Below are 23,334 nucleotides of genomic sequence, written 5' to 3'. Positions count from 1 at the left end.
ATGCCATGTTTGACTGTGTCAGTTAAGAAATGCCACAAACAGGAATGTGTGTGTGTGGGGAGGGGGGCGGGGGGGGTATGGACACAGCTGGGACAAACACACACTGAGTCTGACAGAGATTCGTTGGAAGTGAGAGGGAAAGCCAGTTCTGTTTATTTCTCTTTCGTCGCCGTCCCCTGCTGCCGACGCCAAATCGCTCCACGACCACATCCATCCACACGCTCGCAGCTCCACATCATGGGGTTTATTCATCTCTGACTTCATCAGTCTGTCCTTTTTGTTTGTTGTGGTATTATTGCGATGTGCATGGGGTGTGTGAAGCTTTATTTTTTTTCCCCAGGAGCAGAAAAAATCTCTTTCTTCACAGTCAGTAACGAGAATCCGATAAGAGTCCAGTAATACAGAAGATTATGACCACACAAAGAGAGAAGAGGGAACATTTTGGTCACAGTTTTCATCGCCAGGCATGTTTTTTACCCCTCCCCCCCCCAAAAAAAAACCCAAAACAAAACACATCTTTCTTACGCTTCAAACCAAAGACAGGAGGATAAAAAAAAATCCCTGGCCAGATCCAACCCACGTCTTACTCTAACTACATGCCACGTTCCCCTGCCCGCCGAGCTACAAAGTCACCCTGTAAAAGTTATTCTGAAGCTGAAGCTCCTCCTCCTCCTCCTCTTCCTCTCTTAAAATGACCATCACTTGTGTTGGAAAACACTCCAAGGCAGGTTTCAGTTAAACAAGATGTTTTGCTGTTCAGGTAGAAAACCCTGTTTAACCGTCATTGCATCATCACAGGCCGGCCTGGTTTAACTGACAATGGTTGGACTCGTTTTTGAGCACACATACCATATTGATACTGGCAGAGAGGTGTGTACAAACACACACAGCCACGCAGGCCTGTGTGCACGGCCCATAAAATGACATGGAAGTTATGTAAATTACAGGGGGGTGTACTGTATCTGAAGGTGGTTTCTAAAAGCAGGTTGTATGTTTCTTTTCCTTTTGGCTCAAATGTGGAAAGAGAGATTAAATATCCAGACGCACACATCATAAATGTCTCCTCCGCTGATGTAGGATGCATTTAGACCTGCAGATGTGGTGGAGGGAGTCCATGTGGCCGGTGAGTTCGGGGAAACATCAGGACCAGGTGGCCGGACCTTTCATGTCCCTCTCCCGTTCCCTTTTGGCAGCCCAGCTCGGGGCTGCGGGTGCAGACAGAATCGGGATTCAAGGCTCGTCAGCATTTGCAACGGCCGTAAAGCTCCACTTTTCAAACAGGTTGCAGCTCTCAGCTGTTTAAAAGAGCATTATTGTTCTGCCCCTGCTGGGGTTTTAGCAGGAGCCGAACTCCCCCGGCAGCCGCTGCATTCCTCCTCACTGCTTTACCTCTGGATGGAGCGAGGAGAGGGGATTGTGTGTGCTCACCAACACGTAGGCTGTTATGGATGATTATGACGGCAGCATGACAATATCATCATGTCCTAGAAAAGCCGCTTACGAAAAGAAAATCCGTTTTTACTGGATTTGGTGAAAGATAACACCAGCCGTGTTTAGTCATCTCTAAATGCTGCTATTTGAGATTCAACTTGGAGCTGTGTGAGATTTACATTTCTAAGAAGAACATTTCTGCTCCTCGCTCCCTCGAACCACTGTTTTTGTCCTTTCAGTCATGCATCTTAATGATACACTCCTTAATTGAAATCAGAAGGGAAAGCATCTGCAGGGAAGAGCCTGCTCTGTGTGTGTGTGTGTGTTTGTTAAAAGCCACCACTTCACCTACTAAACACCCCCTCAAACTGTTGTGTGGCATTACAAGCCTCTTTGCATATTCAGTTATTTCCAGCGTGGCTTTTATTTCTCTGAGTGTGAGTTAAATGGCACGATGTTCAGGTGGTAATGAGACTCCTCGGGGCTCTGTGTTTTCTGAAGAGCCTCCAGTGCTTGTTATGATAATCGACAGCCAACTGGTCCAGTTTTCATGCAGAAAGACTCTCTAATGCCAGATAGTCCCGGTTGGAGAGCAGGAAATACCAGATATCTTCTTCCCTCAGCAAAACAAGAGCGAGGTTTCCCCCCTTGTCTGCGCCTTTGTAGGAAGTCAAGTTAAGACTCAAAACCGCAGGAAAAATTTTCCAAGTGCCTTTCTGGTTACAGCGAAAGTCCGACTGCCTGAAGAGGCCGGAGCACGTCAGCAAGTTTGTTTTTCTTTATTTTATTTTCTTTTCCAAGGTGGCAGCAGTCTGAGCATTTGTATCGAGATGATAAATGCAACAGAGGTGCTTTTCTGGCTTCAGCGGGGGGAAAGAGGTCGACTGTACTCGGCAAAATGTCCGAGCAGAAACACATTCACATCCCACACAGTCCAGAGTGGGAAACTGTGCTGGCTCAGAGACCCAGTCGGACCCTGAATGTTTTGGGTAATCACAGGGTTTGGTATTCCCAGCGCTGGGAGGGACCATGTGGTCGAAACCGGCGTGCTGGAGCCTGTCGTTCACTGCGGCCCTGATACTCCTCCTCCTCCTCCTCCTCTTCTTCTTCTTCTTCCTCGTCATCTTCCTCGTCCTTCTCCTCTCATTCACTCTCTCCGTGCTCCCTCCCCTCCTCTGCCAGTTACAGTGTGTGTGTTTCAACTTGTCCAAGCCAAACCGCTCCCTCTCAGGAATTCACTCCGTCTCTTCCTCCATCTTTCATTTCCTCCACCCCCCTCTTTCCTTTACTCTTTCCCTTTTTCTTTTTCCTTATCGTTTTATTTGACACTCCTCCGCCTTCCTCACGCACTTCTTTATGCTGCGCTCGTGCCACAGAGTAGGCCTCGGTGCTGGCATGTTTGAGAAAATAGCAGGGGTTACTTCACGTTGTTTAGACTGCCAGACTAAAGATCAGTGTCACGTAGATTTATGGCTCTCAATCTGCAAAATATAGACTTCATATATGAGCTGAAGAATGTGCTTTGTGATGCTTCGGAAATTAAGCAACGCGGAGAAGAGAACGTTGGGCCTTCTCCAAAATGCAATATATTTCAGACAAACCTTTTTTTTTTCTTTCTTTCTTTCTTTTTTTTACTTAATTTTGGGCTTGTTGTCCTTGGAGGAGAGGTGAGCGAAGGAGTGGAAGTAGAATGATTGACTATATTTATAGGAGGGCCTGGTTATCCCACCCCGCAATGCTACCCCACTTCCTGTCTCCAGCCTGCCACTTCCTCTTGTTGTGTGGCCACATTTGGGGCCTGCCAGGTCAAGTGTGTGTGTTTCTGCTTATGTTTGTTATACACCAGTGCATGTTTGTGTGCAGAACGGAGGACAGGAAGTGAAATGTGGGGGTGTTCATTTTGGCAGCTTGGGTTCAGATGTTCACTAATACGAAACACACAAACACATATTTTCATGAGAAAATAAGAAAATCTGAAAAACAGTTTGGCCTGTTGATGAATCTACACAAATCTGAGTTGTTGTTGTTGTTGTTGTTGTTGTTTTTTTTTCTTTCACTGCACGTTCATGCTCATCCAGTGCTCCTGATTTGCTGTTTTTAACGGTGACCTCCACAGCTGCTATATCCCGGCTGATTTATACAGAGAAAAGATTCAACGTGACGTGCACGTCAAGCCGCGCTGGGACAGAGATGTCTGCTCTCAGGCTGCAGAGCTTGTTTTGTTGATATACTACATAATGTAATAGACAAATGAAGAGATCACATGGAAACCTGGCATGTTGTGTGTGTGTGCTGACAGCTTGAGCCCTGAAGTTAAAAGAAAATCGTCTGTAGTCGTAAATACATGCTGAGTTTATTCATCATTTCTGTAGCAGAACGAGATACATTGAGCTTCATCTGCCATGATATTCACAGCGAGCTTTACAAAAAGGCCATTTTGTGTCCTTATGAATGTGAATGAGTGTTTTTGAATTCATTATGTGAAATGACAGGAAGAGAAGCTCCAATTTCCCAGAACTTAAGTTAAGATATTTAAATCTCTTCTCCTCAGCCTCCTCAGCCCAAAACCCAAAGCTTTATATTAGTTTATATTTAGTTCATATTTAGTTTAGCAAATATTCACCCTAATGAAGCTGGAACCAGTAAATGACTTTAAGTTTTGTTTTTTCCACTAAAAAGAAAAAAAGAACAATTCATGGATTATCAAAAGTGACATTTTGTTTGACTAACATCGTTTTATTTTTGCAGCATTGCTGGACAGACAGCAACAATATAAATTTAATATGGATGCCAAAGTGTCAGCATTTATTCAGTGTGAATGAACACAGACACAGATATAGTTATGGTCTCTTTTAGACTTTATGTGCTGTGCTGTTGCTTTTATAGACTCCAACATGACAACATAGAATGTGTGCTGAAGGGCAGACTGACTGATGGACTGCGTTGGGATGACATGGATGATTAAAGCGCTGAGCCGTCTCCCAGATTTATGATCTGCTCCTTTAATTCAGGAAGTCTGAGTTTGGCGGGTTCAGTTTCACGAAGAGAGGTTTGATTGGGAACATGTAGGACAAGATAACTAAACCGCAGCAGGCATGACATGATGACTCCTCCTGGCCTGTTTGGTCAGGTGACTGTGTTTGACTGACAGATGTGGGTTGATGGGGCAGCGTGAGGGTGATAGTTCTCACGTTTGTGTGTCAGCTAAGCTTGCTGGGCTTATTTACACAGCAGCAGGAATGAGATATTTAGAGAGTGGGTGGAAATCTGCGCTTACTCTCCACCCAGAGGTTCAAACCCCTGCCCCCACTTTGCCCTGGACCTTCTCCCCCCCAAATGTGATAAGACCAGCGTCGGTGTGGGTGAAGCCCCACATTCCCCAATACCTTTGTGGCCATGTCTAGACGGGGCCCTTCCTGATAGTTGACCCCCCCAGATGCCTTTCCAGACCATCGTCGTGGGAATGGTTGAGGGCGCCATGAGAAAGCTGTGAGGTCTGATCAGAACATGACTGTTTATGCAGGGTCGATGCCAATTATGGGCAAATAAAGTCGAACCAAAAGAGTCAAAGAACTGCTACTTTCTTCGTAGCTGCCGTAGTCTTTTTTTTTTTTTTTAAACATCTGTAAATCTGTGCACACATGTCATTGCAACTTGGCTGAAAAATCAGTAGTTTTCTCCCGTACTCAGCTGTTTGCTTTGCTAATATCCTGTAAGAACATACATACCGAGCTGTTTGAAGAGTTAATGATACAACATCAAAAAATCCCCTTTAATTCCCCCACCTGACTCTCACTGATCTCTCTGTCTATTCCCGCAGGCTAAGGGGCGGAGGGATGGTCTCTCCTCAGCCAGTGACAACCCTCGGCCGCCGATGGCGACCCGGCCGGGACGGGAGGGGGTCGGCGTGGGCTGGAAGGGTCCCCGCACGCTGCTCCTCCATAAGAACTCCCAGGGTTTTGGTTTCACGCTACGTCACTTCATCGTTTACCCCCCAGAGTCTGCCCTGCACACCAACCTCAAGGTGAGACCCAGCAGTTTTTTACAGGTCCTTGGACTTTGGAACTGGAGATTCGTGGCGTTTCAAGGCCTAGAAACTATCAAAACTGTGTTAAATGCGCACTGAAAGGGAGGTTGAGTTTGTCATGTTGAGTGTCACTAAGTGCTTTTCAGCTTCCAAACTAAGCTGTTAAAGTGGTATTAAAGGAAGATTTAGAGACAAAATAAAGTCTCTTCACCTCCCCTGACAGTGAAAACTGTTCCTCGTAACTCTTCACTCAGGCCTTATTTTTCCGTCCTTGGTGAATTCAGGATTGCTCTGGTGTTTCGGAGCCAGCCCCGACGTGAGCGAGTGATTATTTAGCTCTTTGAGGTGTGGGGGCAAACGGCTCCAGATGTGAAATTGAGGGATATGGAGGTTTGGGTGGTGTGAGCCAGCTGAAACAAGGCCTCTATTATTGTTCCACCATCCAGCAGCTGCAGAGAGGAACATCAGATTGAATGAAATCTGTTGTCTTAGCCTGGTACCACTTGCTGGCACCCGGGCCGTACCACGCCGTCCCCCGACAATAGACCCACTGCTGGCCTTTGGCCCCGGTTCTGTCCTTGTGTCCTCTTCCTCGGGGTCACATGGTGCATTTAGACAATCGGAGCCACAGAGCTGCCCGTTATAATACATGAAGGGCCTTCGTGGTAGCTTCCCAAATTACTCTCATGGTGTCCGAGTTATTGGAGGTCGGCCGAGTGCATGACCCAGTTGGAAACTGATTACACGGTGTCTGCAGGTCCTGAAAGTCTGCAAGGGGCTTTAGGTTTATTATGTAAAACAACAATCTGCATCTTCTTAAATAATGCGCATAGATTTATGGTGTCAAAATGGAGAAAATAACTCATTCTTTTATTTCCTAAAAACAGCTGCTTTCCTTGTTGAAATAATTCCCATTATAATAATACCCAATGACTCCCAGTTAAATTTTTTCCAAGTCCATTTTAGAACGGTGTTGTTCGGCTTGTGTAGCTGACCTAGTCTTCTTTTATGCACAAAATTAGGCTCATCTGTCGATGAAACGATGAATCTTTTTCTCCTTGTCCCTGAAATCCAGACTCCTCTGTCTCCTCCTCTTTTTACAGTAGCTAAAATCACTTTTATTAAAAAGCGGCTTTTGTATTCACAGTTGTATATAATGCTTGATTATAACTCCATAGTGGGAAATACCACCTGAGGAGCCATATTACACAGCTCAAATCCTCTTACAGTAAAAAGATATCATTATTTTCTATATTTGGCTTTTAAGGGCTTCAAAATTGTGCAGTTTATTGCAGGAATGTTTAGAGAAATGACATAAGCCCCATGTGATTAAATGTGTCCAAGTATCGTCATCCTCCTCTTTCTTCCAGATTTGCAGGAAGAACATTTTCAAATAATCGTACACGCCATGATGAAATTTATCACGGGCTTCACACGGCCCTGTGGTTGAAAACGGGGAACCTGCAGCTGACTCGAAGTGTCCAGGTGTTGACCCAGATACAGTGCCACTTCTCGCTGTCCCCTCCTCAGTGCCGGATGTGCTCAGACGCTCGGGCTGGTTGGTTGTTGAGCGACCCCAGCGTGGAGCTCTATTCGAGGGTTGGCAGCTCCCCTTTCTCTGCCTCTAAACCCCCCGCCATTGTCTGACAGAGCCTGGAATGAGCCCACTCAGCGTCGCATAAAGCCAGGCAGAAGTCAGCCCACCGTGCCCATAACCCCAAACTGTCCACTCAGCTGAGTACACCAATGTGTGCGTGTGCGTGTCTGTGGATGGTCAGACGATATGCAACTGTAACCCCCTCCCCTCCTGCTGATACTCCGTTTGCTTCACACATGACGTCATGAGAACCTGCAGACAGTCAAACCTGAAAGACAATCTGTGCTGGAGTCGCTCTCCGACATTGGAGGCTCATAAAAACAAGCCTGTCTGTGTCAAAAGGTTTGACTCCTGATGTCGGGGAAGTCCCCGACTTTAAGGAAAACTTATAAAACCATTCAAATTACAAAGAAGTTCATGACAACTCCTGCTGGGATCTGAAATTAACGGAGATGGGTTTCTCAAGTTTTGGCACATTGGGTGACTCCGGGCTTTAAAGAGCATTTATTATTTCAGTCATTAAATATTTCTACTCTGCATTTGATGGTAATAAAACTGCTATCCGGCTTATGTAAAATTCACATCCTCCCATCCTTTTTTTTTATTATTATTATTTTTGATTAAAGCTGTTTAAATTTGTCAGTCATTAAATTTCTGTCTTTTGTCTTGTTACATAGTGTCTTGAGTTGAATGTGAGAAGTAACTCTTTCTGTTTCTGTCCTCTGCAGGATGAGGAGAACGGTAATGGGAAGGGTAAGTGTCCTCCCTCTCATCATTTCACCAGGAGACACATTTAGACCTCGCACAGAGGGATAACTATGATGTAATGGGCTGGCATGTCTTGGATCCCCTCTGGTCCTCTCAGCTCTGCGGCCTCTCTACGCCCTCTGCATGATGTTATGCAGCACTGCATCTAAACTGATCAGCTCCAACCACACTCACATCAAAACAACAGTAGATAAGAAATATGAAGTCATGATTAAATTCTCCAGGCAGGAAAGACAAAATGTCTTATCTTTAAATACCAGAAGCAATCAAAATATTTTTTATTGATTTCACCATTTAGCATTATTTTTTACAGATCTGTGCCTTTCTTTTTTTATCACTCAGGGTACCAAAAAGGTCGTTTGGAGCCGATGGACACCATATTTGTGAAGAATGTGCGAGACAAAGGTCCGGCCCACCAGGCAGGCCTGTGCACAGGTAAAGGGGAACATACGGCGTAGGAGGAATAACATCCTGATTTGCATTGGAAATCAGTTGGGAGCGCCTTGGCCGTGTAGCGTGATGTTTCAGGATTTAATTTAGACGTCTCTTTCGGCGCTACAACGCAGATACTCGTATGACAGCTCAAAATCACAACTGCACCTGAATGTGACAGAGCTATTGAGCTTCTCCTGTTGCATCTTGCGGCTTGCTCAGACACACCAAACCAGCACTCCAATCCTGCTTAAATGTCACATCCACAAAGTCACGTAGCAGCATGAACATACACAGACACACTTTGTATGTGTTTGAGCTTGCATGAACTCAGACGCTGTTATCTGTGGACTAAGCTTCACAACACACTAAGATTTGACTTCTTAAATGCTTTTTAAAAGACTTTTTTTAAAGTCAATCCTCCCTTTTCAGCGTAGAGAAAACAATGTTTGTTTATGATAATTAGTATTATTAAAATGATAAAAACAATGACTTTGTTTACAGTACGCCACACCCTTTACTAATGCAAATAATAAGCGGCATGTTTTTGATTTTGTTGACTGTAGACACGCTTTGACCACCAAGATATTAAGTTTAAAAAAAAAAAAGAAGCTTAATCCAACCGGAAATACATAAATTTCCAAATTTCTCTTTGTCGCGGCTTTGCAAACCATCACAGGAGGTTTGCACCTGCTTAAAAGGTCAGCGGTCGCCCGGTGCGATAATATGTCTGTGCTCTGCAGGGGATCGCCTGGTGAAAGTGAACGGAGAGAGCATTCTGGGGAAGACGTACTCGCAGGTGATCGCCCTCATTCAGAACAGGTAAGACCTCCTGCCTGTCAGCGCTTCCAGCCTTTAGCGTATTGAGTTACTGAAGAGTTTGTTTGCTTTTTCCTTTAACAAACGTGCGCTGGAGATGACATACATCCCAGTGAAAGGGTTTTGTTTCACCTCCTTTAAAGAAAGCGTAGCCTCAAGCAGTGTGCAGGCCTGCGTAGTCCCAAAGCCAGGACCCGTAGTTCTCCACCAGGGGAGCCGTCCCTTTGTTAGACTCCAAAATCCACGGGGAGGTCAGAGGTCAAGGGCAGCTGCTCAGGAGGGCATTCCTAATCAGACTTCTTCTCTCTCAACTCTCTATTTTGATACCAATTTCAATCTGGCAGCAGCACTGCCTTCATTTAAAACATGTCCTCCAGCTCACAAGGATCATTGGCAGAAAAGGTAACACGAGATCAGGAACTGCTGCGGTATTAATGTAAATGTGAGCAGAATCACTTGAGTTTATAATGGCACTGACAATGAATCAGTATTTAATGGAGATCAGTTGTGCACGGCTGATACCTGAGCCACTTAATGAGATCAGCATGAGCGGCGGCCTGCACCATCACAAGCCACTTCAGCTCGAGCTCAGTTTGACTGTTTAGATGATTCATTATTGAGATGAATACAGATTTTGTTTATTCTTTTTTTTTTTTTTATCCCACACTTTGTGTCATGCAGCAGGTCTGGATAATGGATGTGAACTCATGATGTTTTAGCCATTTTCTGTCCCCCCCAGTGTGCTTTTCATCTCTAACTCTTGCTTATCTTTGCTCTCCCCGTCCTCTCCTCAGTGAGAGTGTGCTGGAGCTCTCCATTATGCCAAAAGATGAAGACGTGCTTCAGTTGGTAAGTGTGAGTATGGGATTTTTCACGCACTTCTGTCCTCAGACACACCAAACTAACCCGCACACATCACACAACGCGCACTTGCTCACATGCCCCAATGTGCAGGCAGAGACGTATCATTTAAAGTTATTTAAAGACACTTGAGGAAACCTTGTATTTTGTGGGGTTTGTTGGCAGAGCTGAACCTGAATTCACCTCACTGCTGTCAAGGAATGTGGCGATTTAGTCAGGATTTCTGGAGAGTGACTCACGGACTCGCTGCCCTTTGTTTAAGTTACAGCACACGTTAATTAAAAGTTGAAGCTTATGTTTGGGAAAAAAAAACAACCCAACAACAACGCCGAGCTCTTCCACACGCCCATGTACTGTTGAATACATTTTTGGCGCTCCACAGGTTTGCCTCACGCTCACTCACATGATCAGACATGCATCATCCCTTCGGCCCGTCCCACTCACCAACATACTGAACCAGATCTCCAGCTTTGGGAGATCATTTCCCCAAAACATGCCGGAACTTCAGTATCCATGCCGAAAACAAACCCAAAGCTCGACACCCCCCCATCCCATCTCTTTTCATTCAAGCCCGTGAACATTATAGGCCCCTTCCTCTGTCCTCACACTCCTCCCCTCCACTGCTACGCCTGTATCTGCTGCATTCCTAGCATGACATCACCAGAGCTGCACCTCCCTCCACACTCCCACAGGGTGGAGTGACACGGAGAATGAGAGGGAGGAGAGAGGGAGTTTGGAAGGACCCAACAGAGGAGAAAACATAGAAAACTCATGAAAAAATAAAAATAAACATAGGGGCAAAGAAAAAGGTGGAAGATCGGGTGTTTCCGAGGGAAGGAAGGGGTGAACTTTGTAGGACGGCAGGTTGCAGGCGGAAGAGGAGTGTTGGTGAGGAGAGGTCTGCTGTCTCTTCTTCCTCGTTGTCTGTTTGTGGTGGCTTCAATCTGAACCCACGGGCTCGGGAAAAGTTTTGGATTCTGGTTTTGGACGGCCGAGATCCATTAGGTAACTGTGTGAGTTTTAGCTTGATGCAGTTATGAAAGCAGAACGAAATGGGTTGTCATTAAGTGTGTGTTTTGTTTTGTTTTTTTTCTAAGAGATGCTTTAAATGTGTAAGTAATCGCTTCATTTGAAGCTTGTTTGCAATGGTTTCTCTTAAAGCAGCACAGCCTATATATTGCGTATGTTTATACACCACATTGTTGTGTTTTTGCAACTGGTGGCTGTGCAGTGAGTGTTTGTGGCTTTTGCTTGAGGCAGTTCATGCAGTTTTCTAACTGTGTGTGTGTGTGTGTGTGTCTTGAGAGCCGAGGCCTTCGGGGCAGGCTTCAGTGAGCTGAGACGCTTTGATTTAAACTCTTGTTGTGTAACGTGCAGAAGCGTGAGTCTGTCTAACAGAGTTACGGTTAGAGCATAGTTTCATTCTAAGTCACCACACACACACACACACACACACACACAGATATTTAACTCCTGTCATTTCATGTACCATGTGTTTTCTTCTCCAAGGCGTATTCCCAGGATGCCTACCTGACAGGCAACGAGCCCTACGCAGGGGGAGCAGAGAACCTCCCACCGCCGCCCCCCATCTGTTATCCACGCAGCAAGACCACGTCCCCCACTGGAGCCCCTCCGTCTGCCCCCATGGGCCAGAACCAGCTGGATAACTGGAGTCGCTGGCCAGGCTCTTCCAGCCCTTCGTCACCACTGGATAACCGCTCTGCCGTGGGCAGCCCCGCCAGCTGGCAGGAGGGGCGCTCCGGGGAGCCAGGGGGGGTGGGTCACAGCAGCCCGGCCCACCGCACAGAGGAGATCCAGTACGGTATGACCAGTCAGCAGGCTCAGGGCCAGACCAGGGGGCGCTCCTACTCCTCCTCTTCCTCGTCAGGAGGCCCCTTGTCCAGTCCGCTCCAAGTCCACTACCCCAACCACCATGCTGCCAATTCCTCGCAGTCCCAGCCACGGATGTCCAGTTCAGCCTGGACCAGCCCCCCCCTGCCTCAGCTCAGCCACGGCCGCAGTGAACGCTGCCAGCAGGCCCTCTCCGACTGGTACTACAGCCAGCTCCCTGAGCACTCAGGACGCTGCATGCAGACCCGCCACCGGAGCTACTCTCAGGACCGGCTCAGTGAGTCGAGGAGGCAGCAGCAGCGGGCGGGGGGCTGGTCCCACAGCGCCTCCCAGGACACTCTGCTGTTGCTGCAGCAGTCAGGACCAGGTCCCCACGGAGAGCCCTGCTGGTCGTACGGCGACTGGGAGGGGGGTCCGGGTAGGGGCCACCCTGCCTCTAACTATACTCGAACTCGCTCTGAAAACCTCCTGGCCCAGTACGACCGTCATGGCCACTCGCTGGAGATGCTGGACCGAACGGCAGCCGGACTGGTCTCGCCTCGTTTTGAGAGACCCTCGTGGCTCAAGCAGGCTCCCCAGCCGCCCCCCAGGACTGACGCCTACCCAAGGCAGGGGGGCCATTTTAGCGCAGCACAAGCTCCGCCGATGTCCCGACACACACAGTCCCATTCTAAACACCACCCGCAGCCCCACACCCAGGCCCACTCCCAGCCCCAGGTCCAGCAGGCAGCCCCCCAGTCCAGGCGGCTTCCCCCTGGGCAGAGCATGGACGACCAGCATGTGGGCTACCGCAGCTACAGCCCCTCGTTTTACCGTAAGACGGGCCGCATCATGCAGCAAGCCCACTCTTTCAGGGACCCTTCATACTCTGGCCCTCACTTGAATTGGAACCCGACCCCTAAAACCAGCCCCCCAGAGGGCACGGCGGCCCCCATCACCTCCGCCACACCCGAGTCCCAGGACAGAGCGTACAGGCCAACTAATCATGAGAGGGAACGGGGGTCGGTGGAGGGGCAGGCGGAGGTGGTGCCGCAGACCCAGGAAGTGGTACTGAGGCAGAAACCCCCCACCGGGCGGAGGAACGCCCACGGCCTCCGTCATCCCCACTACGCGCTGCCCGTGGACGGCCTAGAACCCTCTTTGTTCTCTTCTGATCCCCAGGACTCAGCCCCCGCCCCCGGCTCCACAGGAGACATAGCCCCACGCAAACCGAACGGCAGCCTCGCGCCCCTCCCCATCGAGGATGACTCTCTGGCCTCCATCCCCTACATTGGTGAGTAGGGAGCGTCTCTGCTCCATCCTGTCCCGCGTCTCTTCTTTAACTCTGACCGACCTTCACATTTCATCGCTTCCCTTTTAAAGTGCAATCTAAACCGAGCGCTTATTGAAAGTTAGTGAAAGTTCAACTGAGAGGAAACGCTAAGCTATAATTCAGGCCTCATTACGAGTTTGTGGGGAAGAGTGTTTGTGTGCTTCTTTAATTTCCTTCTTGTCTATCTGTCCAGCCTTCAGGCTCTTCTCAGATGCTGTTTTGATTCTCTCACTGAGATGCTGCCAGTGTTTGTGAGTCTGTCTGTGTTGTGTAACACTGGCACTTCCCACAGTGTTTCACAGTATGAGTGGTTTTGATTGAATCACGTCTGATGGGGTTTACGCATCCTGCATCCTGAACCCGCTCTCTTAAGGTCACCTCACCATTCTGAGGAAATGAGGTGGAGTCTGACTTCCTGTATGTGTGTGTGTGTGTGTGTGTGTGTGTATACCGTTTTTGTCATTTTGGCTGAGATTTCATTTCTTGTTTGAGTTTTCGTTCTTTAATCTTTTGGAGGTTGCAGGTGTAGCTCTTTAATAATACTGTGAAAGTATGAAAGCACTCAGTCCGTAGGGAAAAGCTCGCAGCCTGCAGTCAGAAACTGAGCTGTCAGCACTTCCCTAACTTGTGTAACTGTAAACAAATCTGCTGTATTGGCTACAGATAACAGTGAACCAATCAGAAATCAGGCTCAGATACTCTCTTTTGATTGGCTCACCTACATGTCGCTACTAGAAAGAAGCTTGAGTGAGAAGATGTAAATTATTTTTTGATTCTTAAAGCCACTTTATCTCTTCTTATGGATATCAACACTTCAGACAGAACAAAAAAAAATGCAGTAAAAGAGGAAGAGTAAAATATGGGACCTTTTAAGATGTTTGATTTATGAAATAAAGTTGAATGGACACGGAGGTTTAAAAGCTTTACATTAAGGGAGACATTATATGATTAACACACACTCATTGTCATGAACCCCCCCTAAAAACGGTGCTGTTTGTTTTTAAACTGATAACTACCTGCCGTAGTAGAGTCTACGTGAGGCTGTTTGTACGAACGAGTACAGTTACGGCCTACATACAGTATGTTGGTGTCAGCGGGAGGGAACCGTGATCATGTCCCGGCTTGTTCCCAGCTCTCAAAGGACTAAAAGAAAAAGGGGCTCTGCAGGCTTCAGACCGGCGTGTATCAAGTCAAACTGCAGACCAACAAAGCTGATCAGTCAGAAGAGCTGTGCCTCGATCGCCCTGTCACCGCCCGAGGGGGGGGGGGGGGGGGGGTGAAAAAACAAAAACAGAGCTCCCCTTAAATTCACATCAGCTGACTTGGAAGCTTTGACCTAACGTTGGAATGACCGGCAGTATTTGAGCCAAGCTGCTCTCGGCCCGAGAAAGTCATTTAAAGAGAGAAACTCCAGCGGATCAGCAGACCAGGAGGCATCTTTCTGCCGCTCTCTCTCTCTCTCTCTGTCGGTCTGTCAGAACACATTCTTGCCTCGTCCCTTCACCTGAATTAAACGAAACCACGCAGTCAGGGCTGCAGGCCGGGACACGTTTAATGGCCATAAACTGAAACTAGGCTAGTTCCTCCCCATAGACAAGAACATCGTTTCCCTTCTCTTCTGTCTCTCTACATCTCTTTGTCTTTGTCTTTGTCTGACAGGGATGCAGATATGATCTGAGTCTGTTCGGGATCAGTCAGTTTAACTGGCCGTCACTGTTATTTGTGAGATGTGTATCTGGGGGAAAAACATGCTTTGTGTCATGTACAGAGATGTTTCAGTACTTTGGTATCTCGTATTAAAAAACAGGAAGGGGCGTCAGCAAATGCAGCATTTTGCTCTGTGCCCACTGAGAGTCTTTCGACATGAATCTGAGCTGTAAATCACCAGGAGGTTTTTTTTTTTTTTTTTTGCGGGCCTTGTGGGGAACAGTGGGGGCCCATACAGCTCCCGCCCTCAATGCTGCTATTGTGCCGTTCTGGAAGATGAAGAGGTTTGCGTGTCTGTGTCAGGATTCAGTCCATGACTGTTTTTACTAGCAGCACCCTGAACATGACAGACCAGGACTAAGACCTTCTGTACTGCCTTCTGTCCTGCCTCTAATGGGCTCCTTGTCCCCTGATGCTTGCCTTACAGGCAGCAGCCCCCCCCACACTGCTCCTCCTCTGGATCGCTGACCTTGAGGCACAGTCTATCTCTCTTCTCAGTCTTTTTGTTTTGTGTAAAATTCAACTATAGCACGGATTTAAAAGCTGCCGTCTAATTAACTCCTGCCTTTATTCAGCTGACAGGATTCCTTCATGAAGCATTGAAGTGATTCCAGCTGCTTCATTGCGAGGATTTCCAGCTGTTGATAATAAACTGAAACTCTTTGGTTTTAGTCCAGAAAACAAATTGAACTGAAGTAATTTAAATATTGTTTAAAACTCAAATCATAAATTAAAGGATAAAAAAAAAAATCCCACAGTTTACTCATCTCATAGTGATTTAAGACATAATTTATAGTACTCTGTGTTTTAGCGGGGTTTTCAAAAATCTCAAATTAAAGTATTAAATTTTGGGATATTTATGATGCTGGTACAGAAACTTCAGCTCCGGAATAACAGTTTTCAATAAGTAATTACACACAGCTTCGGTACACTTGGTAACAATGAATTTTAAAGAGATCTGAAACATTTTCGAGTGGCTGGTGAATATATTTTACGCTCGCAATTCTCTAAGTGGGTAAAAATCACCAAACAAGGAGATTTGAAGGATTTCCACCCCTTCTGTGAGAGAAAGAGTTCGGCTTTGTTTCTTCTTTTCCTTGTCGACTTCTCTTTCCTCCCCTCATCTGCTCCTGTAGCCTCTGACTGCCGACCTTCATATATGAAACGGGATATACGCAGGACACGCAGAGTAACAGTGTGGTGTAGTATGTTGCTCCCCTCTGCTGGTCCATCTGTGTCTCGTGGCTCTGAGCTCACTCTCTGGCTGCCTGTTAATGACGGCCTTTGTTAAACCCGCAGCCCAGCTATTTTTGTGCTGTGCTGTAAACAGACAGATTCCTCATCCCAGATTGGGAATGTTTTCCGTCTTATGCCGGGCTCCAGTGTGCACAGGAGTGAAGAATAGAAAGAACAGCATGGGTGGAAGATGGAGGAGCGCCAGAGGGAAGCAAAGAGGGAGAGAGAGAGAGAGAAAGGGAGGAGTGGGAATGTGAAGGATGTTGGTTCAGCACTGTCAGATGATATTAAAAGATTCAGCGGCAGAGAGCGAAGAATAAAAAAAATCAGAGTAGGACTGAGATATAAATGGAAAACTGAGAAACCCCAGTGATAATGGGAAAAAAAAAAGAACATGTGCTGGGTCTGAGGGGTCCCATCCCAGACCGGGTTCCGGTGTCTGAGGCTTTGCTGCCCTCTGTTGTTTCCACGCAGAGCAAACCGGCAGCCTTTCAGTCCTCACGGTTCCCAAAATGTCAGCAGCTTTGCCTCGCTTTATGCAAAGAACGTGTCTCTAATGAGCGAGGAAGTGTGATTCTGTGTGTGCGTATGTGGTGCTTTCATATCCCTCTACATTAGCTAAAACCATTAAAGGCTTCTGATCAGAAAAACGGCTTTATGTCTTTGTTGTCCTATTGATCAGTAAAGCATAAACCTCCATCCTGGACGTAACCATCACGCTGCACGACTACACTCATCTTTCCATCTCTACTCTACTTTCTACTTGTTGCATTGAGACAGTTTCTCTTGCAACATATCAAATCATCCATTACTGTAGATTTCATCAAGAACTGAAACCTGCAACTTGCCAGTTAATCTGTAACAACCCCCACCCCCACCTCTGTGAGCTACCGAACTGCTCTTCCTATGGCACCAGGAGACTCAGGTACTGCTCTGTGTCTTAGATATACGGCTCATTTTGCCACATGTGAGCGTGAGTTTCTGTCCCAGTTGTCAGATCACAGCTGTGTTTCTTCTTTCTGAGACAGCAGCACAGGTTTTAGCCTCTTTTGCAGAAGTGACTGTAGATGTTTTGTGTTTCTGTAAATCTGTAAGTGGCTCATGTTAGAGTGAGGCTGTTGCATTTTGAAGCTGAAAAGAAAATGTTTGTGTTAAAAATGTCTAAGAAAGAAAGAGATTTAGATTTAGAAATACCCTCTGACGGTAACGCTTGGCTTCCTCGTCATTCCTCTTCCTTAAAAACGTCTCCTTGCCCTCTCCTGATCTAACCCCTGCTGTTTTCACTCTTCCTCCCTCCTGATCTCCTTCCCTAACACCTAACCTTTCCTCTCTCCTCTCCTCTCCTCTCCTCCCTCTATTCCTCTGCTCCCCCCGCCCCCTCCCTCCCACAGATGAGCCGACCAGCCCCGGCGCTGACTTGCGTGCACGTCACGTGCCGGCGTCCTCCGTGGTGTCCAGCGGCATGACTCCGGCGCCCGCTGTTGTCTCCAGCCCCGTCTCCCCCACCTTCCACTTCCCCCTCACTAGGCTCTTCTCACACGACTGCAGTGAGTGTCCCCCGCTCCTCCCGGCCCTCCCCTCTTTTACCCCCCACTAAATGCAGCAGATGAGTGTTTATCTGCTATTGTACGGCAGATTATCCATCCTTTTCCCCCGCAGAGGGATGGATGAGGTGTGCATGAAACTTTAAAAACCTCCCGGGCGCCGACTCTCAACAGCGTCTTAAGGCCAAGATGATCTTTTTCTACATCAGCCTTAAGATGATATAATAGATGTTCTGCAATTTATATTCTCTGTAGTTTTCATCTTATCAAGCATTTAAAAGTCTTGTTTAGTCAAAACTGAAGAAAAAAATTGGCCCGTTTTGACCCATCTCCAGTCCAAATCAAATCGGTTACAAGATATTTCTCAATTCTGGTGTCATTATTTATAAGTCCTTGTGTGGCTCTTTGCCAAATAATGTCGTTTTCTTTCACAGCACTCATTTTTCCAAGTGGATTTTTTTTTTTTTTAATGAAAAACAAGACTTTATGAGCTCAGTGATAGATGGAAAGTGAAACAACGTTCGCTGCTGTGAAATGTGTGCATGCTTTAATTTGCATGAAAATGGTTGTGTATGTGTTTTCAAGATGTGCATGAAGCCCGACAGTCAGTGAGCTTTAGACTGAATTTTAATTGGACAAATTCAGATTTGCATGATACAGATGGCTCGAGTGCATGTCAGTCTGTATTTACAGAGGCTGCATCTGCATGTCGGGGGGGGACTGAGTCTAACGCACCGCTCCAGCTCATCTCCCCACCGCCCACCTCACTCACTCAAACATCCCGACCTCCACCTCCTGCTCCTTCCCTCTCTTTCCCCATCTCCTAATCCAACACCGGCCACTCTGGTGATTGGCATTTCATCAACATTCTGTCTTTCTCTCTGTCTCCTTCTCCGTCTCCTTCTCCGTCTCCTTCCTCTCTCATTCATCCTCTCACCGAGCAGGCAGTATTAAACCCAGTCGCCGTTCCTCCTATCTTCTAGCCATCACCACCGAGCGCTCCAAGTCCTGCGACGAAGGTCTCAACACGTTCAGAGAGGAAGGCCGGGTCTTCTCGTGAGTACTGCAGGAGAGGCTTAAATGGATCTAGCACTTTCTATTCACTGATTTACTGGATGCTTATGCTTTGAATAAAGAACCAAAGAGATCTATTTACTACAATACACTATGTTTCTCTTTTTTATTTATTACGTTTTACAATTCATGTTTATTATAAAATGAATGTTTCATGGCTTTGCAGCAAAAAAGCAACAAACCAGATTGTTATCTTGATTGTGAGCTATGTGCAGTTCAACGTGTTGACATTTATGTTGTTGTTTTTCACAGGAGGCTTCCAAAGAGAGTAAAGAGCTTCTTCACTGATGGAGTGAGTTCTTCACCTTTGGTTTACTTTTGGACAAATGTGACAAATTCTTCCAACTTTCCAACATCTAAAACCTCCTTTTTATAAATTTAGTTCAGGCTGAAAGCTTTACCTTAAAAAAACAAAAACAACAATTTAATTATATTTTTTAATTTCACATACAGTTCCGGGTTTGTATTTTCAGGACTTGGTGGATTTTTTCACATTAAAAACTGAATTTTAGAAGCAAAGGTGCCTCTTAAGCTGCGAGATGTCAAATTTAAGTGTGTCAGTGTTGATGAAAGATTGACAGGAAACGCTTTTAAAGCAACATCTGGCCACTTTGCAGCAGCACGAGACAGCCCACACTGTTACTTCCTGACATCTGTTGCATAATGATATAATGTGGCAAGAGGAGAAGTGGAGGAGATTAAAGAAAATCAAGCATCGAACACTGGAAACCCCCTTTTTTAGAAAGAGAAGGTTGGGGGGGGGGCGATGGTCCCAAAATTTACCACAACGACGACACAACATTTGAAACTGTTTCTTCTCATACAGAAATTAATGGCCCAGACTGTTTTCATTTCCAACCTTAAAAAAACAAAAATCTGATTCAGTGTGAGGACAACAAAGAGGCACACATGAACGTTTTCCCGTCTGTGTTTCAGTCTCTGGACAACCTCGGGACGGCGGAGGAGGTCCGATCTAAACGCCACTCCACTTCTGAACTGGGAAACATCACGTACAGCGACGTGCGGCGTGAAGGATGGCTGCACTTCAAGCAGATCCTCACGGAGAAGGGCAAAGTGAGCAGGCCGAGCGCAACAACAAAACTAATGGCATGGAAAGAAAAAGCCAGCTCTTGCTCACAGGACTTTTCCTTCCTCCCTTCGCAGAAGGTGGGCAGCGGTATGCGTCCGTGGAAGCGAGTCTTCTCCGTTCTTCGCTCCCACTCGTTGTTCCTCTACAAGGACAAGAGGGAGGCAGTGCTTCGCGGGGCCACGATTGGCGGCGCAGCAGAGGACGAGCAGCCGATCAGCATCCGGGGCTGCCTGGTGGACATCGCCTACAGCGAGACCAAACGGAAGTACGCCCTGCGACTGACCACCCAGGACTTCTGTGAGTACCTGCTGCAGGCGGAGGACCGGGAGGACATGCTGGACTGGATAAAGGTCATCAGGGAGAACAGCAAGACGGACAGCGAGGTCAGAGGACTCACCTGGATCTGTCAGGGTGTCGTGTACTTTCTCAGTTTGTCATCATTTGAAAAAAGAAGCTCATCATAATGCAGATTTGTTTGTTTGTGTCTCAGGAGCTCGGCTTCTCCAGACAGGCGCTCATCAATAAGAAGCTGAACGATTACAGAAAACAAAGGTTAGTCACCTGATGATCACATAGAAAGAGTGAAGCGGCTGTTAGCGCTGTCCTCATCTGTGTCCTCTCTGCAGTCCGACAGGCAGCAAGCCCGACTCGTCTCCCAGGATGCCCCGCATGAAGCCTCCCTTCCTCCTCGCCAAGACGGAGAACGCCGCCGGAGCGCCGCGCTCCCCGAAACCAGAGGGCAAAGGTCAGCGCCAGAAAAATCAACCACGCCAGTCATTTGCGCTGAGAAGAATGATAAACTGATTTTACGGGAGCGGTAAATCTGCTGCTCCTTCTGCCTTCAAATGGAACTAGACTTCCTTTTTTGAAAGAACTGACTCAATAAAACACTAATAATTGCATCAACTAGTCACAACCTGTAAATTACAGCCTCGCTGACGTAGCCGTGACGGTTCAGCTCACCATTACTGACTCACTGATTCAGTACAAGTCCAGATTTGACAACTTTAAGTTTAACATCAAAGGTCCTGACTGTCCAGCTTCTCTCTTTCGGCAACTTGCAGAATAAAAGCAGAAAAGCACAAAACAAGTCGGCGACTACCTGGAGAGAAGAAATTAGCTTTATTTCTTCTTTGGGATTAGATGAGAGCACTGTGGTGATGCAGTTCAGGTTAATTCAGTTTTATATTTAGAAAGCTAATTAGGAGACCAGTTTATTACGCTGCTGTCTTCTGTAATATCATCAAAGTTTAATATGTTTTGTTCAACAATTCTTTATTTAGAGAATCACATGAGGCACATTGCACGTTTACTCACCAATTCAAACCACCACCCCGTCCTGCAGCAAAGTCAGGCCAGCTGTTAAAAACCAGTGTTTAATATTAACGTTACGCTTTTTTGAGAATTACTGTGGTATACTTTTATATGTTTTGTTTTTTGTTTTTTGTTTTTTTCAAAAATCCTGAAGCCAAATTTGCCATTTAATGTCAGTTATACTTAATATTCTTAAATATAGAAATAATCTCTTTCTCCTTTAAAAAACAAAAGTTAGATAATCCATACCCAGCTCCAAAGTGTTATCGATGAATTGAGGAATAAATCTTTTTGGACACTAGAGGTCAATAGTGTTGCATGGTACGTTTTGATGGGTATCTGTGATATATATTAACATTTAAGGCTGATTTAATAAGGGTTGGGTAAACCACATACTGAGGCTTCCTCTTAACTTGGGAATCTGTCCTCAGATGAGAGCAGCCCGCCCAAATCTCCGTGGGGCATCAACATCATGAAGAAAACTAAGAAGGCTGGTCCCAAAGCGTTCGGCGCAAGGTTGGAGGAATGTCAGCCGGGAGCGAATAACAAGGTGAGTCGTGATCTAAATGCTTTAAAACCACTTTCACAGAGGATCAAATTGGTGATTACGCCCCGTGTCCGTACATCTCAGTTCATCCCGATGATCGTGGAGATCTGCTGTGGGCTGGTGGAGGAGATGGGTCTGGAATACACCGGCATCTACAGGGTCCCCGGGAACAACGCCATGGTGTCGACGCTCCAGGAGCAGCTCAACAAGGGCGTCGACATCAACCCTGCAGAGGAGGTGAGGGGGCACAAAGACACACACAAAGACCGCAGAAGGCAAAACCTACCTATCGTGATCTCTCACTGTCTGTGTCTTCTGCTGCCAACAGAAGTGGCAGGACCTCAACGTCGTCAGCAGCTTGCTCAAATCCTTCTTCAGGAAACTTCCAGAGCCGCTTTTCACCAACGGTCCGTCCAAACGGTTCAATGACACTGACGCTTATTCAAATCAAACTGTCTTTATCATGCTTGTATTTTAATATTTGATGTCGTTACAGACAAGTACAATGACTTTATTGACGCCAATCGGATGGAAAATGCATCAGAAAGATTAAAGACCATGAAGAAACTGGTACGTCTCTGAATTTCTGAATGAGCAGGATCTACTCACACTACTCACTTATCAGCCAACATTGTCATCACTCTTGGTTCTCTTTCGTAGATCCGAGACCTCCCAGATCATTATTACCACACCCTGAAGTTCCTGGTTGGTCACCTGAAGACTGTCGCAGACCACTCAGATAAAAACAAGGTGTGTGAAACTGGGTTTGTTCATGTAACGGCAGCGTGAACGTGCAGCTCTGTCAAATGTTGGGTGTTTAATGCGGCGCCGTCTTTCACACTGTGCAGATGGAGCCTCGTAACCTGGCTCTGGTGTTTGGGCCGACTCTGGTCCGGACGTCTGAGGACAACATGAAAGACATGGTCACACACATGCCTGACCAATACAAGATAGTAGAGACGCTTATCCAGCATGTGAGATGCGACACACGCACACACACAGAATCACAATTACGAATGATGATTTCCATCTAAGCTGAATATTTCTTCCTCTGCCATTTTTGCAGTACACCTGGTTTTTCACTGAAGAGCTCGACAAGGATGAAAAGGTGTGTTTCCTTTTTTGTTCTTTGATGTCGCGCAGATAATAAACCTTTATTATAATGTATATTCAACCTTTTTCTATGACAATGGCAGTAATTTAACAAAACAGCTGCCAAGGTCTAATAAAAGCACAATTTTAGTTGGTTTTCATAAATGATGTCAACTACTTTGTTGAACAACTTTACAAAATTAGAAAAATAAACTTAGGACTCTGAATTAAAACACGTACTCAAGTGGGAAAACTTAATTTTCTCTGTAAAAATGTATTATCAGCAGATATAGACTATAGAAAAAGCTATTTACAACTTGATAATGTTTTTTTAATAGAAGAAACCCTGGGCCATTGAATTTGTCCAAAAGGTTGTTTGATGGAGTTTTAACAAATTGCTTACAAATCATGAAATATTATTTTATTAAAGAAGTCTCCTAACCAAAAGTTACAAAATAGGAAAAGTGACTCTGCACTACCGTGCGCTGCATGTTTGTTTTCCTAATTTGACAGTAAGTACCTTTTAATGACTTCTAATTAACCAAAGTGCCTTATTTTGTCTATTTTTAACCTGGTGACGATACTTTGCAGGAAGTCACTGACACAGTAAAAAAAAGTTATTTCCAGAAAAG

General features: G+C 46.2%; 1 protein-coding gene across 8 annotated transcripts in view; it reads left to right on the top strand.

Moving 5' to 3' along the window:
• arhgap23a (Rho GTPase activating protein 23a) overlaps positions 1-23,334 on the top strand; it is a 60,799-nt gene that overhangs the window by 30,767 nt on the left and 6,698 nt on the right. For 4 of the 8 annotated variants that reach the window (XM_029507903.1, XM_029507901.1, XM_029507902.1 and 1 more), the window contains exons 2-21: positions 5,252-5,455; positions 7,784-7,808; positions 8,166-8,258; positions 8,999-9,077; positions 9,869-9,923; positions 11,445-13,059; positions 17,433-17,588; positions 18,530-18,641; positions 18,912-18,951; positions 19,596-19,733; positions 19,824-20,132; positions 20,240-20,301; positions 20,376-20,494; positions 21,495-21,613; positions 21,695-21,847; positions 21,939-22,017; positions 22,107-22,180; positions 22,271-22,360; positions 22,459-22,584; positions 22,677-22,718. In XM_029507903.1, coding sequence (XP_029363763.1) covers positions 5,252-5,455; positions 7,784-7,808; positions 8,166-8,258; positions 8,999-9,077; positions 9,869-9,923; positions 11,445-13,059; positions 17,433-17,588; positions 18,530-18,641; positions 18,912-18,951; positions 19,596-19,733; positions 19,824-20,132; positions 20,240-20,301; positions 20,376-20,494; positions 21,495-21,613; positions 21,695-21,847; positions 21,939-22,017; positions 22,107-22,180; positions 22,271-22,360; positions 22,459-22,584; positions 22,677-22,718 — 3,690 coding nt within the window. Of the gene's footprint in view, positions 1-5,251; positions 5,456-7,783; positions 7,809-8,165; positions 8,259-8,998; positions 9,078-9,868; positions 9,924-10,653; positions 10,941-11,444; positions 13,060-17,432; positions 17,589-18,529; positions 18,642-18,911; positions 18,952-19,595; positions 19,734-19,823; positions 20,133-20,239; positions 20,302-20,375; positions 20,495-21,494; positions 21,614-21,694; positions 21,848-21,938; positions 22,018-22,106; positions 22,181-22,270; positions 22,361-22,458; positions 22,585-22,676; positions 22,719-23,334 lie in introns of those variants that run through there. The other 4 variants (XM_029507898.1, XM_029507900.1, XM_029507899.1 and 1 more) reach the window with 4 other exon arrangements.

The sequence above is a fragment of the Echeneis naucrates genome, chromosome 8 (assembly GCF_900963305.1).
Source record: "Echeneis naucrates chromosome 8, fEcheNa1.1, whole genome shotgun sequence".
Taxonomy (NCBI): Eukaryota; Metazoa; Chordata; class Actinopteri; order Carangiformes; family Echeneidae; genus Echeneis; species Echeneis naucrates.
This window is presented reverse-complemented; position numbering and strand designations above follow the sequence as displayed.